Source organism: Pteronotus mesoamericanus, unplaced genomic scaffold (genome assembly GCF_021234165.1).
Source record: "Pteronotus mesoamericanus isolate MK-2021 breed Mesoamerican mustached bat unplaced genomic scaffold, CSHL_Meso_final contig_59, whole genome shotgun sequence".
NCBI lineage: Eukaryota > Metazoa > Chordata > Mammalia > Chiroptera > Mormoopidae > Pteronotus > Pteronotus mesoamericanus.
Window position 1 is genome coordinate 431514 of NW_026555206.1, and position 19363 is coordinate 450876.

Below are 19363 nucleotides of genomic sequence, written 5' to 3' on the forward strand. Positions count from 1 at the left end.
TTGAGGCCTCTCTGGTTTCGACAGGCCTTGCCTATCTGGACTTTCCTTGAAACTTGCATCTGTCTGGGGGACCCCTATGGGCAGGTAATAGATCTGAAGTGCCTGGGTGGAAGCTGTCCTGTTTGGTGCCCTGTGTACTGAGTGAGGGAGGCAGTGACTGTGATCAGAGATTAGGGAGCCCTGGGGAGGAATGGGAAACCCATTGTATAAATTGTGAAGTTTTGCCCAGTGTGAAGGGTGATTTTTGTGCTATTGAGATGCTAGTGACTAATGAAGATGAAATACAGCTTTGGGGTTAAGCTCAACTTACTCTGCTTTGGAGTCAGACAGATTCTGGTTCCAATTTTGCATTAGTCATTAACACTCTGTTCTGGTTATTTCCCATATTAAAGCCAACGAAATCATCCCATTTCTAGCTTATCCCCACATTCCCCACTGGCTGCCACTTCCTGTTTCTGCTCTTTTTACAAGAAATGTCAAAAGGATTGTGTGTGGTTACTTTCATTCTCTACCCTTGCTGCCTGGATGCTGCTCCTCTACTCCTCTAAGGCTGCTCTTGTCAAGCTCTGCCATCATGTCCTGTGGCTTTGTCCCTAGGTCCCTTGTGGCTTTGTTGCCCTTATCTTTTATAATGTCTCAGCAACCTGAAGCTCAGTTTACTCCCTTTTACTCGAAATGCTTTCTTCACTTGGCTTCCCCGACAGACATCGCCCCTTCTGGATTTTTATCTTATTATCCCTTGGCCTCCTTCTCAAGTTCCTTTTCTGACTCCCACTCGTTTCTCTCAAGTTTTAAATGGAGGAGTGTCTCAACACAATTTGGATGTTTGCTCTTGATCTGTGTTCTTTCTTTTAGTGACTACATGAAATCCCATGGCTGAGAAGCATCGTCCCATACAGATGACTTCTCAGTCAGTGTCTTCAGTCTGAATTTGCTCTAAAGCCCCAGGCTCACACGTACCACTGCTAATGGCAGCCTCTTGACATGTCTAACTCATCAAAAATAGAATTTTGACATTTTTTCTTCCAGCCACAGTGGATAATTCTATATATTCCAATGTGCCAAACACATTTGGAGTTCTGGGGCCATTGCATTTGTGGGTCATTCTGGAAATTTCTTCTTGCTGATATTTACTTATTGACCTAACTTCTTATTGTTCAGGTCTCAGATCATGTCACCCCTTCTGAGAGGACTGCTGGTTGTGCAGCCTAAAGTAGCTTCCTAGATTCTATCACTTAATTCTGTGCACACTGCTCTATCCAGGCTACTGCATCACCCCTTTGACCAGAAGGAGATGCGGAAGTTGAGGGACAAGTCTGAGGCTCAGCATGACAGGCTGAGGAAATAGAGCAGGGGAGGGACAGCTTGGCAACAGGAGGATTAACTAAAGATCTGAACTCTGACCCATGGCAACTGCAGCCAGGGTTGCTCTTAGGGTGCACATGGCCAGTTAATATTTTTTTGTGGTGTCTTTTTCTATAACAGATTAGCAGTTTGAACCACATAAAATTAGCCTGTTAGCTCCACTTGACCCTGTGATGAAAATTCTTGCTAGACCACCCTTATGGCACCATGGTCTGGCCCCTGTGCCTCAGCATGGCACTACGAATACGAGTTCTTTATCTCCTTGGGGCATATGGTTAACCCTGTGCATGGAGGAGAGGGCCAGAATACACTCTGAAGGGGAGAAACGGACTAGGATCTTGTGGGACAGGGGCTGGGCCTGGGACACCTTACCATGTGGGAACTGCTGCACCTGCCAATCCTGGGAGGACTCTTTCTGGCCATTCCTGGTGGTACTCTGTTGGGCAGGGGGTGGGCGCTTCAAAGCAAAGTATTCCCATGAAGGGTCCTGCTAGCTTGGGCCTGAGGGCTGTCCGGCCTGCAGCCTGCCTCCACCACAGACTCCTGGAATGCCGGTGGTCAGATACCACCCACGCAGGATAGGGAGCAGACATTGAATAATCTCAAAGAGAGGACTCTTAGATTCTTGCTCTTGAGGGCTCCTCAGTGAAATGGCTGGTTCTTCATCTAGTCACCTTAGAGTGAAGCCCACCCCTCAAGGAAGCCCTGTCTACGCACTCTGAGTCTCCCACTCAGATACGTACTTTTTCTCTTGAATATGAGCTAACAGTCAGCAAACATCAGGTATCTGAGGAAAGCCTCCAACATGAATGACAGGCACCAAATAAAACAAACTTTAAAAAAAAACCCAAAAAGCCAAAAAAAAAAAAATAAATATGAAATAGACCTAAATCAGAATATGGGGAAGAAAAAGCTCTAAAACCCTTAGAGGTGGGCTATTGCATTCATGAAACAAGTATAGGGTGTAATGAAGCAAAAAGGAACAACCAAAGAATAAGAAAGAGCCCTTGGGAGTTACAAATGCAATAGCTGAAATAAAAAATTCAGTAGGAGGTGTGGAAGATAAAGTCAGTGAAATCAACCAGGAACTAGAGCCTAAAAGACAAGGGATGGAAAATAGAGAAATGATAAGGCACTTAAAGGATCAACTCAAGAAGTCTTGTTTTTGATGAGTAGGAGTTCTAGAAAGCAAAAAGAGAAATGAGAGTAGAAGAAATTATCAAAGAAATCCTAAGCCAAGATGTATTAGACTGGAAGGACCTGAGGCTTCAGGGTGAGAGCACCTTGAGTGCCCAGTAGAATTGATGAAAGAAAATCTAAACCAAGGCACATAATTTAAAGTTCATAATATCAGTGAAAAAAAAATTATTGTCTTACATAGGGGAATGAGAATACTAGTTGCAGTACTGGATGCTAGAAGGCAAGAAGGTAAGAAGATACAGCCTTCCAAATTGTACAAGAAGTGAGTGTTAATCAAATTCTATAAACTCAGCTAAATTAGCAGATACATGTGAGGGTAAAATATAGATGTTTTCAGACAAGACTAAGAAAGTGTTTCTTTATGCATCCTTATCTGAGAAATACTTTAAGCTGTGTACCTACAAAATGAGGGAGTGGAAAAAAAGAAAACAGAGCAAAAAAAAAAAAAAAGAATAGTAAGGGCTTTGACTCAGGGAAAGTTGAGCGGTTAGGGTGGTAGATGGATGGACAGGAGACCTAGACAGCACTCATTGAGATCAGAGAAGAAATGAGATAAGATGGTGTCTGAGGGCAGGAGTGTCTCTTGGAAAAAGATAACTGCTGTATTATCTGTTATAATAAAAAGCACTTGGTTAAACACAGAGGAAGATTTTCTACAGAAATTAAAGAAGTTTGGGGAAAGTTAATATCCAGCTTCAACATAAAACAATTATTAATTCAGGAAAAATATTTGAAAGAAAAAGCCATCATTCACCATATTTCATTAAACTTAAGGTGCCATTAATTATAAGATGTATCATTATTTTAAGAAAAAAGGAAAAAAACTGTTGCTTATTGAAAAGGCAAGTTTTACCATGCCAATATTTCAGAGACCTACTGTAGAAAGTTAAAAAATGTATTTGTTGGAATTGGTGGAAATATCACCCTATTTCGTTTTGCAGTGAACCATTTTTACACTGATTACTGATTTAACCACAAATTGTGATGTAAGTTTATTGTGCAGATGAGGAGAGGAGAAGTATGGGAGTGTACCTGTTTGGAAAATATAAGTGCCAAATACTCATGTATCAAAGAAAGACTGTAGTTAATGTCTAGAATTGATAAATCAAGAATTAGCAGCATTATTCAGACATAGATGTAAGTACATGAAGGAACAGCTTAGATAGTTGAAAGGTGTCCTTTGGGCATGGACTAGGGTAAAGTCAGTTGTGACCAAGTGATTTGTAGAATTGCTGTTTTTTATAAGAAGTCTTGGCTTATAATGCATGTTTAGCATATGTATGTTACTTTGATGTAAACAGGTGGAGGAAAACACAGGTACACACAACCCTTCTGGAGCTTGAAAATGGGACAAAAATTAGAGATTTGGGGCCCCAAACCTGCTCTTTCTTTGAAATATCTTATCTGGACATAAGGTTAAGACATGATCATATGCAGCTTAATCGGCCTCTAGGAAGACAAAGTGGCCCCTCTCTCCCTCCCCCAGAATGGAAGTGTGGCCAAGGATGGCCCCGTGTCTGCTTATCTTTCCACAAAGCTTGAGCTTACAAACTGTTCCACATATTTCAACCCATTTGACCCCTGCCATAGCCTGATTAGGTGTAACTATTGCCATTTTAAGTGTGTTGACACTGAGGCTGGAGTGGCCACAGCTGGCCCACCCACCCCACAACAGCTCAGCTGTTCTCTGCTGCAGAATCACAGAGGCACTTCTCTTCCCTTAGGGAGTGTCACTGTCACCTAATGTTATTCTGTTCCCACTATATTTTAGAAGAAAGAGGAAGAGGAGCGGAAGCGAGGAGAAGAGCAGATTCGTCTCCAGGAAGAGCAGAGAGCAAAGGAACTCTACTGGACGCTGAAGCAGGCCCAGCTGCAGAGCCAAGCCAGTGAGAAGGAGGAGCGTGAGTGGGAAGAACAGTGTGAGTAGAGCTTGGTCCTCAGAATCCAGAGACCAGACTGCCTTTCCCACTCGCCTACTTTCTGCTTGTTTTTCTGCTCAGCCATCATCATTCCAGTTCACTCACTCAGCCCAGAAGCCTTTACCGAAGGCCAGCCATGTGCCTGGTCCTGTTAAGGACACAGAGGGTAAGGGCTGCACCCTCAAGGAGCTTACATGCTTGTAGGGGAGATTTCTTACACTAAAATAGGAAACCCTACATTTCCTGAGTTAGCAATAATTTTCTGGCTCTGTGCCAAGCCCTGGGGATCCAGAGGGAAGGATCATGGTGCTTATCTTGGAAGAACTCACCAGGCAGTCAGGGACAGACACACAGGCTAAGGGCTCTTAGTGACAGTGTCCCATGCAGCACTGTAAAGTGAAGGTTGATGGTAATATAGCAATAGCTGAGGCACAGAGGCTGAGGAGGATGCACTAGACAAAGTGTCCAGCATGTGTAAAAGCACGGTGACAGGGGAATGTGATTGCAGTACCCAGCATGTGTGAAGGAATGGTGAGAAAGGGATGTAGTGTGCCTAAGAAGCCAGAGATGTATGGGGTGGCTATAGAGCTTGGAGAGTGTCATTGAGGTGGTGAGAAAGGGAAGGTGGAGCCAGGCCAGAAGGGTGGTTTTTTTTTTTTTTATTAAAGATTTTATTTATTTATCTTTAGAGAAAGGGAAAGGGATGAAGGAAGAGAAACATCGATGTGTGAGAAAAACATCAATCAGTTGCTTCTCTCACGACAGCAGCCAAAGACCTGACCTGCAACCCAGGCATGTGCCCTGACTGGGAATTAAAAAGGCGACCTTTTTCTTTGCAAGATAACTACAACCCACTGAGACCCACCGGTCAGGACAGAAGGGTAGTGTTTTAATGTATACTCAGGCTGGCTTTAATCAGGTTTGGTAAAACATTCAGACATGGAAATGACTGTCTTACAGGAAGAAGTTTTTACTCCTGGATTCCTAGAAGCCTCAGAGAGCAGGCACAACACTCAGGGCCACACTGAGAAGCACCAGACTCAGTCAGGAGGCAGAGGGAGTGAAGGGAAAATGTGGGCGAGAGCCTTTCCTGTGATTTCTGTGGGAAAGGTAAGGCAGAGTAGGGTAAGCAGGCTTATGTTTGAATAGTTTGAATAATTTCAGCAAGCTTTAGGATACAGATGTTGCCCCTAGTTATTGGATACCTGGCCCTGGGGTGATTAGGGCAGGTGGATAGTAACCCAGAGTGTGAGAACTAGGTAAAGGAAGTGATTGGGATATGGGCTTTGGATCGGTTGATTTGCATATGGAAGGCACACTTGTATAGCAGTCCTTTACAATCTTAAGGACTTGGGGCGCTCTGGAAGGAGCAATCTCTAGGATCAGCAAGGTCCCAGATGGCAAAACATAAGAAGTACACAAAATCAAAAGGTATGTAACGTGGGTGGTGGACTGTGAGTAACATGATTGAGCCTGGGTTTGGGAATGAGAGAAGGAGGCTGCTGCAACAGTGCATTTCAGACGTGACTGGAACCAAGGCTACAGCAGGGAAAGCGGAGATGTGAGGTGACTTCCACTTCCAGCCCCTGGGCCCTCAGCCTTTCTTAACCATACATCAGATTCAATAGACAGATTTCCAAAAAAATGAAATAATAATTCACACAACATAAAATTCATCCCTTTAATATGTACATTTCCGTGGTTTTTAGTCTACCTACAAAGTTGTACAACCATCACCACTATCTAATTCCAGAACATTTTCATTGCTACTGAAAGACACTGTGAACCCACAGGTACTCCTTCCCCTGCCACGCTCCTGGAAATCACAAATCTAATTCCTGTCTCTATCGATTTGCCTATCTGTAATGGATATTTCACAGAAATAGAATAATATATTACGTGGCCTTTTGTGTCTTCTTTCATTTAGTATGTTTTCAAGGTCCTCATGTTATGCATGCATGACCACTTCTTTTTTTTTATGGCTGAATAAAATTGTAATGTATGCATATATCTTATTTTTGTTTATCCATTTGTAAGTTGATAGACCTTTGGGTTGTTTCCACTTTTTGGCTGTTATGAATAATGTTGCTTTGCTCATTTGTGGGTTTTTGTGTGAACATATATTTTCAGATCTCTTGGGTATATACCTAGGAATGGAATTTCTGGGTCACATAGTAACTCTGTTTAACACTTTGAGGAACTGCTGTACTGTTTTCCACAGTGACTGCACCATTTTACATTTCCACAAGCAGTATATGAGTTTCAGTTTTCTTCACATTCTTGCCAACACTTACTATCTTTTGTTATTTTGATAATAGACATCCTACTAAATACTGAGGTGCTATCTGATTGTGGTTTTGATTTGCATTTCCCTGGTGATTAAAGATGTTGAGCACCTTTTCATATACCTATTGGCCAGCAGTATGTCTTTTTTGAGTAAATGTCTACTTAGGTCCTTGCAGATTTTTAAATTAGGGTATTTGATTTTTGCTTTTGAATTCCTATATATTTTGGATATTAACCCCTTTTTGGATATATGGTTGGCAGATATTTACTCTCATGCCATAGGTTGCCTTTTCATTTTGTTGATTGTTTCTTTTGCTGTGCAGTAATGTTTTAATTTGCTGTATTTTTTTTGATTTAATAAGGATTTATTTTTCAAAATGTACAGCTGGGGGGACCTGTTCATGCATCTTCACCAGCAGCTGGGGCATCCCTGCCTTTGGTGTTTCTGGTGTAAACTATTTGAGCTCTGTGCTTTGAAATGAGTTTAATAAGTCTTTTACTAAGGAGCACCTGAAGGGCTGCCCTGGCCAATGAGCCTTGGTTCTTTAGTCTTTTGGAGACAACAGCAGGGGTTATAAGCTTATAGTTGGGAATTTCCTTACAGAGTTTGTAATATATTGCTTTGTTAAATAAGACTAGGTTATTGAGCTTGTCCTAAAGTTTGCCTTTGGACCACTTCTTCTTTTTGGCCTTGTTCCCAGATTTGTCCACTGGGTCTTTGCCTTCCTGGCTGACTTTCTGAGGGCATCTTTCTTCTTCTTGTCCTTGGGTGGCATAACAAAACTTGAAGAACAGCTGGCACTACTGCTACCTCGCTAAGATGTTGGACCAAAAAAAGAAAAAAAGGTACTTGTTTATTTTTGCTTTTGGTGTCAAAAAAAAATTGCTAAGTTCAATGTCAAGGAAATTTCCCTCTGTGTTTTCTTCCAGGAGTTTTTTACAGTTTCAGGCCTTACATTTAAATCTTTAATCCATTTTGAGTTGATTTTTGTGTATGGTATGAGAGAGGGTTCAATTTCATTCTTTTGCATGTGGATATCCAGTTTTACCAACACCATTTATTGAACAAATTATATTTTCTTTATTAAAGTTTAGGTGATGGTATATGCATGAGTTTATTTCCAGACTCTCTATTCTGTTTCATTGGTCTACATGTCTGTTTTTATGCCAGTACCATAGTGTTTTGTTTACTATAGCTTTATAATATTATTTGAAATCAAGAGGTGAGGTGCCTCCAGCTTTGTTCTTCTTGATCAAGATTGCTTTAGTATTCAGAATCTTTTGTGTGTCCATGGAGATTTAGAGATTGTTTTAGTGAAAAATGCCATTGGAATTTTGACAGGGATTGCATCAAATCTGTATGTCACTTTGAGGAGTATGCATATTTTAACAATATTAATTATTCCAATCTGCGAACACAGGATATCTTTACATTTATTTGTGCCTTCAATATCTGTCATCAGTGTCTTACAGTTTTCAACGTACAGGTCTTTCACTTCTTTGGTTAAATTTATTTCTAAGTATTTACTTCTTTTTAATGCTTTTGTAAATGAGGTTGTTTTCTTAATTTCTTTTTGGCATAGTTTGTTGTTAGTGAATAGAAAGACAACTGATTTTTTTTATTCCAATTTTATTGATTTTGTATCCTGCAACTTTACTAAATTTGTTTATTCTAACAATTTTTTTTTTGTGTGAAATCTGTAGGGTTTTTTTTTTTTTATATTTAAGATTATACCATCTGCAAACAGACAATTTTACTTCTATTTTCTGATTTGGATACATTTTATTTCTTTTTCTTTTTTAACTGTTCTGTCTAGGACTTCCAGCATCATGTTAAATAAAAGTTGTAAGAGTGGGCATTCTTGTCCTCTTTCTGAGTTTAGAGGAAAAGCTTTTACTCTTTTACCATTGAGTATCATGTTATTGGTGAGCTTGCCATATATGGCTTTTATTTTTCTTTACCTAATTTGTTGAGAGGTTTTATCATGTTGAATTTTGTCAAATGGTATTCATGCATCTATTGAGATGATAACATGATTTATATTCTTCATTTTGTTAATGTGTTGTGTCACATTGATTGATTTGCCTATGTTGAGCCATCCTTGCAGCCCAGGAATAAATCTCATTTGCTTATAGTATGTAATTTTTCTAATGTAGTGTTGACTTTTATTTGCTAATATTTTGTTAAGGATTTTTTTCATCTATGTTTATCAAGGATATTGACTAGTATTTTTTTCTTATATTGTTTCTATTTGGCTTTGGTATAAGGGCAATCCTGGCCTACTAAATGAGTTCGGAAGTGTTCCCTCCTCTTCAATTTTTTGGAAAAGTTTGAGAAGGATGTTTAAATGTTCAGTAGATTTCACTAGTGAAGCCATATGGTCCTGGAGTTTTCTGTCTTGGGAGAATTTTGATTACTGATTCAGCTTTCTCACTAGTAATTACTCTGTTCTGATTTTCTGTTTTTTCATGATACAGTCTTGGTAGGTTGTTTGTTTCTAGAAATGTGTCCATTTCTTGTAGGTTTTCTGATTTGTTGGTGAATAATTGTTCATAGTTGTTTCTTATAATCCTTAGTGTTTTTATGGTATCAGTTGTAGTTTCCTCTTTCATTTTTGATTTTATTTATTTGCATCCTCTCTCTTTTTTCCTTATTAGTCTGACTGAAAGTTTTTCAGTTTTATCCATCTTTTCAAAAAAAGGTCTTAGTTTTGTTTATCTTTTCTATTGTTTTTCTATTGTCTATTTTATTCATTTCTGCTCTGATTTTATATGTTATTTTCTTCCTCCTGCTAACTTTAAGCTTAGTTTGTTCATCTCATTCTTTGAAGTGTAAAGTTTGGTTATTTGAGATATTTTTTCTTTAGGTAGGAATTATCATTACAACTTTTCTTCTTAGAATGGCTTTAACTGAATTCTATGTTTTAATATATTGTGTTTCCATTTTCATTTATCTCAAGATATTTTTTGATTTCCCTTTTGATTTCTTCTTTGGCCCATTTGTTCAAGAGTGTATTGTTTAATTTCTTCATATTTTGAATTATGCAGTATTCTATTATTGATTTATAGTTTCATACCATTGTGGTCAGAAAACATATTTGATGTGATTTCAATCTTTTTAAAAATTTTAAGGCTTATTTTGTGACCTAACTTAGGATCTAGCCTGGAGACTGTTCCATGTGCATTTGATAAGAATGTACATTCTGCTGCTGCTGAATCAAATGGCCTGTGCCTCTCTGTTAGGTCCATTTGGTCTTAAATGAAGTCATATCCAATGTTTTCTTGTTGATTTTTCTGACTGAATGATCTATTTATTATCGAAAGTTGGGTACTGACATCCCCTATTATTATTGTATTGCTGGTTATTTCTCTCTTCAGATAATATTTTCTTTATATATATATTTGCTCCAATGCTGGGGGCATATATATGTATGATTATTTTATCTTCTTAATGAATTGACTCCCTTATCATTATATAACATCTTCTTTTCTCTTGATACCATTTTTGGCTTCATGTCTATTTTGTCTGATATAAGTTTAGCTACCCCAGCTCTCTTTTTCTTTCCACCTACATAGATTATCTTTTTCCATCCAAGAAAGGAGAGTATTTGGAAAGGCCCTGTGGAGGAAATGACTTTTGGTTTGTGAAAGTGGGAAGATAAAGGAGGCAGGAAAGGGCATTATAGCAGAGGGAACAGCACTAAGCAAAAGCAAAATCATTGCATGCGTAGGGCATGGCACTTGTTTTAATGTGGCTACAGCCTGAAGTTCAACGGTAAAAATGAGGCTGGAAAGATAAGATGGTCAAGAGCTAAGAAGAATTCTTTCATTTGAATTCAGAACGGAAGATTAAGTATGGCAAAGGTTTATACTGAAAAAAATAGCAATGAGCAATTACAAAGTGGAGTCAAATGAGGTTATTATGGTGCAGAGGAAGGAACACTGGACTGGCAGTCCTGTCCTAGCTCTGCCAGTTCTTACTGTGACTGGAGGCAAGTTATTGCTCAGTTGCTCAGTTTCTTCATTTGTAAAATGGGGTAATCATTTTGAGTTGAGGTTTGTTGGGAAGGGTGCAATGAGAAGGAAGAAACAAAGGTGCTTTCTAAGTTGTAAAGGGCTGTCACTCGTGAAGTGTTTCTCTTTTTGTAGCTACACGCTGCGATGGCAAGTGATGGGCCGGGCTGGTGTTCATTAGGGATGGAGAATGGAAATCATCTGACCCAAGTGCTACTTGATTGCTAATTAATGTACTGCGTGTCAAGAGAAAATGGAAAATCCTCCAAAAAAACAGAGAAGGCTATGATAATACAGGTCCTATGATTTTGGTTCCTCATTTTATGCATTCTTAAAGAATGATAAGCTAAACTCTGGAGCCTGTCATTCAAATCCAGCAGAGCCATTCTGCCCTCAATTAACTTAATATGAAAGATATAGTGGGCCATTAATCTACTGGGAGCAGCAGTTTTTGATAAAACACCTAAATTAAATTCCCCAAGTTAGAAAAAAGGGGAATTGTTCCCTTTAGTATCACTTGAATGCAGACTTCATTATTTAGTTCAAACTGTAGAGCAGTTTCTGTCTTCTGAGAAGCTTTGAATGTATCAGGCAGAAATTCATTTAATTATTTCTTAACTCTGAACTTGTTGGAGTAAAGTAACATCTAGCTGACCAGAGATTTAGAGATGAGCCAGGATGACTTGGTCAATGACATTGTTTATGAAAATTGGACTTGCACTATTGTTAACCCCTTCCCTCCCTCCTTGAGCTGTGTGATTCTGATGGTGGCCCCTCACCCACAGCTACACTCCAATTTTCTCACCCTTTCCGGGTTGTTAGAACTGAGTGAGATAATATGTGCCCAAGCCCAGTATGGTGTCCAGTGATGGGTTCCATTCTCTTCCCTCTTAGAAAGGAGTGTGCTGTGGAGTCTGAGCTTAACATCAGTGATTCCAAAATGCCATTTGCTTGAGACAGGCAGAAACCGAGGGTCTTGTGGAGATGCCGTGTGGTCTGGTGATGGGATGGGGCAGAGCAGAATTCGGGGCTGGAGGGAAAGCTGAAGGATATAACAAAAAAAGAGCCTTTTGCTATCCTCTGATGGGATGGGAAATTGTGCAGTTTCTCCTTCAACATAACCCATTCAAACTGCTCTTAAACTCTGGTGCCACATGTTTTTGGTTTTACAACTCAGAATAATGCCAGTGTGAGTCCCCTTATGTGTGGTTCGGGCCTGGCTTAGGGTTCCCCCTCCTCAGGAATTGCTCAAGATTCCCCAGAGGCTAAATGTTGTCCCAGAGTGGAAATGTTCTGAGGATTCTGGTCTTAAGGGACCCCTGAAGTTGTTCCTGGTAAAATCAAAAATTGAATTTACACCCTTCCTCCCCATTGTCCTGTCTTAAATTTGACCCCCATTGTTCTTTGCCTAGATTTCTGTTTTCCGAGCCTTCATTCTTGTCCCTGTCAGGTTCATTCCCCAAAATGGAGCCAAATCAGTCTTTGAAAAGTGCAAACAGCAACCTGCTCTCCCACTTAAAACTTTCCAGTGGCTTCCAGTCATCCCTTGGTAAAGGACTCAAGTTCACTAGCCAGTGTTTACTGGTCTCCTAGATGGCCTTCTCTGTTCCTGCATCCTCACCTCTTGTCCCTGCAAATGACAGCTTCCCATTAGCCATGCTGACCCATTCCCAGAGGAAGGTCCCATCTCTCTCTCACCTGTGCGTCTCCTTCCCTAAGCTTCCTCTGCCTCAAATACCCTCTACTCAGCTTCTCCTGATTGAACCCTGTGTGCCCCCCCAGGTGTCAGCTTAGAGGTCCTCCTCTGGAGGATTTCTCTGCTTGAGCCCCACAGCATGCGGTGAACACCCCACCAGAGCTCCACTCACCATTTGCCAGTGTGTTTCCCCTACTAGACAGTAGAGTGTCTAGTAGGACAGAGACTATGTCTTGCTCATTGCTGTGCCCATATTCTCTAGCATCAGCCTGGCAGCCAGCTGATAGGGTCCCCTTGTGAAAATTAGAAAAAGGTGCCCATTCCTCAAGACTCGGAATTTCTATCTGCCAGAAAAGTGTTACAACATCTGTACAAATCAATGACGCTCATGCAGTGCCTGTGCTCCCTGCAGTTGTGCAAGACACAGCTTGGTCCTGCACAGCACAAAGAAGGCACTAAGTACACCTGTGCTAAAAAAATGTGCACACCCTTCCCTAATGTATTATTTAAAGTGTTAAAAACCCTGCCTCTTGCAATGACAAGCCTGGTTATATTTCTGGAGCTATGTAACTGCTCACAGAGATTCTGCCAAGAGGAAAACCAACCCCTGTCGTCTCTTTAGTGCTAGAGAACTGAGCAGGAGCCTTGGGCACAGATAAAGACATGATTTCAGAACAGCTGGGGAATTTTGGCAGCCCTTGGACAAAGGATGGTACTTTTCCATGAAGGGAAAACTAAGACCCAGAAGGATGAAAATTTGTCCTAGGCTGGACAGAGAGTTAGGAGATATACCAAATAGAATGCTCACCCCCCAACTCTGCCCCCCTCCCCAAGCAGGGGCAGCTGAAATTCTCAGGTCTGATATGGATATGGTTGGATTCCAAAAATTGTGAGATTCTGGGTTTCTTATTGAGCAAGAAAGCTCCAGCCAAGCAATCCTGGAGAGCAATGTCTCAGTTCTGAGGAGCTGACCCCAGGCCAGACAGGTGTGGGTGCATCCTGTGATAGGAGGGCAGAGCAGGAAGGGACCTTTCCTTCTGACTTGCAGATAAGAGAAAGTGGGTCTGGGGGGGGCGGCCCACAGCTGCACACACATTTAGCTAATGATGCCATGTAGAGCTCCAGGCTCTTGATTCTTAGCATGGTGCTCACCAAACTGGAATGTACAGAATGTCCATTTTTTAAATTGTGGTAAAATATACAACTTAAAATTTATCATTTTAACTATTTTAAGTGTATAGTTCAATGGCATTGGATACATTCACATTGTGATACCATCACCACCATCTCCAGAACTTTTTCACTTTCCCAAATTGAAACTCCATCCCCATTAAATATTGACTCCCCATTCCTCCCTTCACATAGCCTCTTGCAAACACTGTTCTACTTTCTGCTATATGAAATACAAAAGTTGTCCTTTGTGTCTGGCTTTTTCACTTAACACAATGTCCTCAAGGTTTATCCATGTTGCAGTACGTGTCAGAATTTCCTTCCTTTTAAGGATGAACAATATTCCATTGTATGTATATAACATGCTTTGTTTATCTGTTCATCCATGGATAGACATTTTGTGAATAGTGCTGCTGTGAACATGGGTGTACAAATATTTGCTCCAATCCCTGCTTTCAGCTCTTTGAAATTTGGAATTCCACTTTTTCAGAGTGGAATTGCTGGATCATATGGTAATTATATGTTTAATTTTTTATGAAATTGCTATACCATTTTCCACAGCAGCTGCACCACTTTACATTTCCACCAACAATACACAAAGGTTCGAATTTCTCCATGTCCTTGCCAACACTTGTTACTTTCTGTTTTGTTAATAAAAATGTTTTAATAGTAGCCAGTCTAGTGGATGTGAAGTGGTATCTTATTGTGGTTGGTCCATTATTTAGTATCTAAATTCAGCCTTTCTTTTGAAGTCTTCATTGTTTTCATGCTCTCTCAGTCGTCTTTATGGCACTTCTGTGAGATGAGGCTCACTCTCCCTCTAAGAGATGGAGAAAGGAGTCGCTGGAACCTGCCTTAGATGGGAATGATCATGGCTCCCCTCTGTTCTGCATGCATGGCGGGCCCTTGCAGTGCCTGCCGGGCAAGCCTGTGGAGGGTCCCCTTGGGCCCGAGTATGAGCTGCAGGAGGAGGCAGAAGGTGACTTGGTTGGAGCACTCACCTCTGCAGTGGGCGCTCCGGAGCCCAAGGACAGTCTAGTACTTGCTGGCTCAGTGTGAAAGCTACTTACAGTGGTTCCTAGTGTTGGTTTTGGTTGTTTTTGGTAGGTTAGATGAAAAAAGTACTCCATGAATTCTGGTTCCTCATGAAAGATTCATGAGACACAAATCCTTCCCTGATTCTGAGAAGGAATTAAGAGCAACCTTTTAAGATTTGAGTGTAATTGAAGGGAAGCTATTTATAAATTGATGCAATTGATGCAGGGCAGATTCCCTGTGACAGACCAACAAGGGTGCCCCCTCCTGGACTGGCCAAGAACTGTTCATGGCTCCATTTTTTTTTTTAATTTTATTTTAATTTATTTTTCAAATACATTTGTCTCTGCCTACCCCCCACCACTTTCCCTTGCCCTCTCCCTCCTTCCCTTCCTCAGCTCTTCCCCTTTGGTTTTGTCCATGAGTCCTTGCTATATGTTCCTTGACTTTCCCCTTCCTTTCCTTTTCCCTGCCCCCACCCCTTCCCTCTTGTCTCTGTTGATTTATTTTCCTTTCAGTGTTGCTGGTCTTATTTTCCTTGCATCTTTGTATTGTTGGTTAGGTTCCACTTAGAGGTGAGATCATATGGTATTTGTCTTTCACCCCCTGGCTTATTTTGCTTAGCATGATGCTCTCCAGTTCCATCCATGCTGTCATGAAGTTTAGTAGTTCTTTTTTTCTTTCTGCTGCATGGTATTCCATTGTGTATATGTGCCATGACTTTTTGATCCAATCATCTACTGATGGGCATTTAGGTTGCTTCCAACACTTGGCTATTGTAAATTGTGCTGCTATGAACATTGGGGTGCATAGGTTCTTTTGTATTGGTGTTTTGGTGTTCTCAGGGTATAGTCCCAGCAGGGGAATCCCTGGATCAAAAGGCAGTTCCATTTTCAGCTTTTTGAGGAAATTCCACACTGCTTTCCACAATGGCTGCACCAGTCTGCATTCCCACCAACAGTGGACTAGGGTTCCCTTTTCTCCACAGCCTCGCCAGCACCTGTTGTTTGTTGATCTGTTTATGATGGCCATTCTGACCGGTGTGAGGTGGTACCTGATGGTGGTTTTGATCTGCATTTCTCTGACGGCTAGTGATGCTGAGCATCCTTTCAAATGCCTCTGGGCCCTCTGTATCTCTTCCTTGGAAAAGCGTCTGCCTGGGTCCTTTGCCCATTTTTTGATTGGATCGTTTGTCTTCTTGGAGTGGAGTCAAGTGAGTTCTTTATATATCTTGGAGATCAAACCTCTATCTGATGTATCATTAGTGAATATATTTTCCCATACGGTTGGCTCCCTTTTCATTTTGCTGATGTTTTCTTTAGCCGTGCAGAAGCTTTTTATTTTGATGAGGTCCCATTTGTTTATTCTTTCCTTTATGTCCCTTGCTTTAGGAGACATATCAGTGAAAAAATTGCTGCATGAGATATCTGAGAGTTTCCTGCCAATGTTCTCCTCTAGGACTTTGATGGTGTTGCGACTTATATTTAAGTCTTTGATCCATCTTGAGTTTATTTTTGTGTATGGTGTCAGCTGATGATCCAATTTCAATTTTTTGCATGTAGCCGTCCAGCTCTCCCAACACCATTCATTGAAGAGGCTATTATTGCTCCATTTTATGCTTCTGCCCCTTTTGTCAAATATTAGATGCCCATAGAGACCTGGGGTTATTTCTGGGCTTTCTATTCTGTTCCACTGGTCTACGGGTCTGTTCTTGTGAATTCATGGCTCCATTTTGAACAGAGCAATACCAGGGCTAATGAAAATAAAAATTTCAGTTAACTTACCACGGTGCTTGCCGATTCTCAGTGGTTTATGTTATTAGCTGTCCTAATCCTCATAACAACTTTATGAAGTAGTGACCATTATTATCTCCATTTTACTTATGAGGAAATAGAGGCCCAGGGTGATTAAGTAACTTGCAGAGTGTCACACAGCAGGTAAATGGTGTTGGGATCTGAACCTAGGCAGCCTGGCTCCAGGCATTGGGAAATGTGAAGAAAGGGTCAGGTTCGGATGCCTGATATAATAAGACATTGCTTTTCCAAAGCATTTCATAGCTTATAGTGTTTATGTGTTTCATTTAATCTTTACAGTAACTCAATGAGGCAGACATTCATGTCATTCTCATTTTGACAGAAGTGTAAACTGAGGCCTAGAGACATCAGAGACTTTCTTAGGAAAGCTGTTGTGAAGTGTTAATGAAGATGAGGATAACAGGGAACCCTTGTGCACTGCTGGGGGGAATGCAAATTGGTTCAGCTACTATGGAAAACAGTATAAAGGTTCCTCAAAAAATTAAAAACAAAACTAGCATATGGTCCAGCAATTTTCTGGGTATATAACCAAAAGAAATGAAAACAGGATATTGAAAAGATATCTGTACTCCCATGTTTATTAAATCATTATTCACAACAGTGGATGAATAGATAAAGAATACATGGAACACACAAACATACACTCTACAATATTATTCAGCCATGAGAAAGAAGGAATCTTTCTATTGCAACAACATGGTTGGACCTTGAGATCATTATGCTGAGTGAGATAAAAGAGAAATACTGTATGTTCTCATGTATATGTGGAATCTAAGAAAGTCAAACTTATAGAAGCAGAGAGTACAATGGTGGTGTTGAGAGGCTGGAGGTGGCAGTAGAGGAGCTAAGGAGATGTAGGTAAAAGGGTACAAAGTTGCAGTTAGAAGATGAGTAAATTGTGGAGATCTAATGCACAGCATAGGATTAGAGTCAAAAACACTGTATTATATACTTGAAAGTTGCTAAGAGACTGGATCTTAAATGTTCTCATCACAAAAATGATATAATTGTGGTGGGATGGAGGTGTGAGTCCAAGGCAGAGACCACACTTCCTGCTTCCAGCATATCAGTGCCCTCAGTGCTGCTGCCTGGCATTTCTGAGCTGGCCTGGCTGCCCGTGCAGAGCAGGTAGTTTTGGACAGTGAGCACAGAGGAGAGTTTGTAGAAGGGCAGGGAGTGGAGAGCTTGGTGGGGCCAGAGCACCCAGTGTGGGGAAGAGCTCAGAGCCCTATTTTACAGGAAGAAAGTGGGGTGGGCAGGGCACTTCTTAAGGACCGAAGAGTTTGCCCTTTATCCTGTGTGCAGTGAGAGCCACTGGAGGCTTTTGAGGAAGTCAATGGTGGGGTTAGAACTGGGCTTTCGGAGGCTGAGTTTCGACTCTGTGTGACCAGTGACTCAGGGCTTCCCCAGCTGAGTTCCAAAACCTTGTCTTCCTAGTCTGCATGTGGCCTCCTTCTGCAACCTGTCTGTCTGTCACTGAGTGTTGCTATCTCTTAAGGGGTGTAAACTCTTAAATGTCACTGGCCCTTGTAGGGCACAAGTTTGTGTGTTTAGTTTGCAGCCTAGTGAATGCAAAGTCCACAATGGAGCATGGGCCTTGTGTGAGCCATTTACCACACACATGACAGACATCATTGTATCTTAGTACCTGGAATTTACAGACAAGCTGACTGAGCACCAAAACCTGGGTTTTCTCTCCAGGATGGCTCCCTCCCTCTTCCTTCTCTGGAAAACTCTTTGACTTTTCCAGACCCAGTCAGGTGCTCCCTGCCCTGTGATGGCTTTTAGCTCCCTTGCTGCAAGTGATCACTGTAGCTCCTAAACTCTGACAGTACTGAATCAGTCCCAGTTTTTATTTTGTTAAAGATGTTTACTTGTTTATTTTTTCAGCTAGGCTCAAGTGCTTTGAGGAAAGGGTCTGGTCTCTGTCTCTCTTTATCCAGCCCAGGCCTGGCACTGGTTAAATACTTAAGTGGGCACAGTCATCCAAAATGTGTATCACCTGCGGATTGACACATACATGTCCTAGGCACTAAAATACAGCAATGAATAGACCAAAGAAAGTTCCCCACTGGCCCTCATTGAGCCCACAGACCATTGGAACCTCTGCTGGTGACCTCCATGTGCATAATTAGCAGCTGAGACTTCATGCTACCTTCCTCAGTTCTGGGAATGTTAGGTTTCAGGAAGGAGTTTTTTGCAACGTCAGGTTAGAAGTGCTTTCTTTCAGGACCAAGGTATTGACCTCCAAATATGAACAGACTCTGACATTGGTAGGTTGTAGGGGCTTGCTGCACATGTACTGAATGGAGTTGGAGTAGAAATATATGGGTAAGATTTTACTCCAGAAGGAGAAGTTGACCTGCTTGCACTAAGGCTCACTAGTCATGAACCATGAGAAGAATACAACCAGCTCTGAGAGTTCTCTGTGAAGGGATTGGATTTTAGAGGCAGATGAGCCTGACAAGATGTAATCAGACTACAAAATAGTTGGTTTTAATTTAACACCTTGCCTCCAACAGGTTTTGCTGCCTCTCTTGGCATCTTCTCCGTTCCAGGACACCCTTTCAAGTTTTAGAAGCAGTAACATGCAGGTGTTTTTTTCAAGGCCACTTAGCTGAGACAGGGACTTGCCTTGAGAAACAGAGAAAGCCAGAAGGCTGGACAGAAGGGCATTTTGGAGTTTTGTAATCTGTGGAGTAACCAAGCTATCAAAGAATCCTTTCCCCCTTCACCCAAAACACTCACACACCAGCTGTCAAGCCCATGGGAAGCTAATGAGAGAGGGCCCCAGAATTAAGATATCAGTGTTTCCAACAACTCATCCTGGTAGAAGAATTGATGGTTCCTGGTCTGGCTTGGCC

At 41.2% G+C, this 19363-nt stretch overlaps 1 protein-coding gene and 1 pseudogene across 1 annotated transcript in view; one reads left to right on the forward strand and one right to left on the reverse strand.

Moving 5' to 3' along the window:
• Positions 1-19363, forward strand: part of SH2D4B (SH2 domain containing 4B) — a 101043-nt gene that overhangs the window by 44324 nt on the left and 37356 nt on the right. The window contains exon 4 of the mRNA XM_054580449.1: positions 4337-4484. Coding sequence (XP_054436424.1) covers positions 4337-4484 — 148 coding nt within the window. The remainder of the gene's footprint in view (positions 1-4336; positions 4485-19363) is intronic.
• LOC129076279 (40S ribosomal protein S25-like) lies at positions 7170-7546 on the reverse strand (annotated as a pseudogene).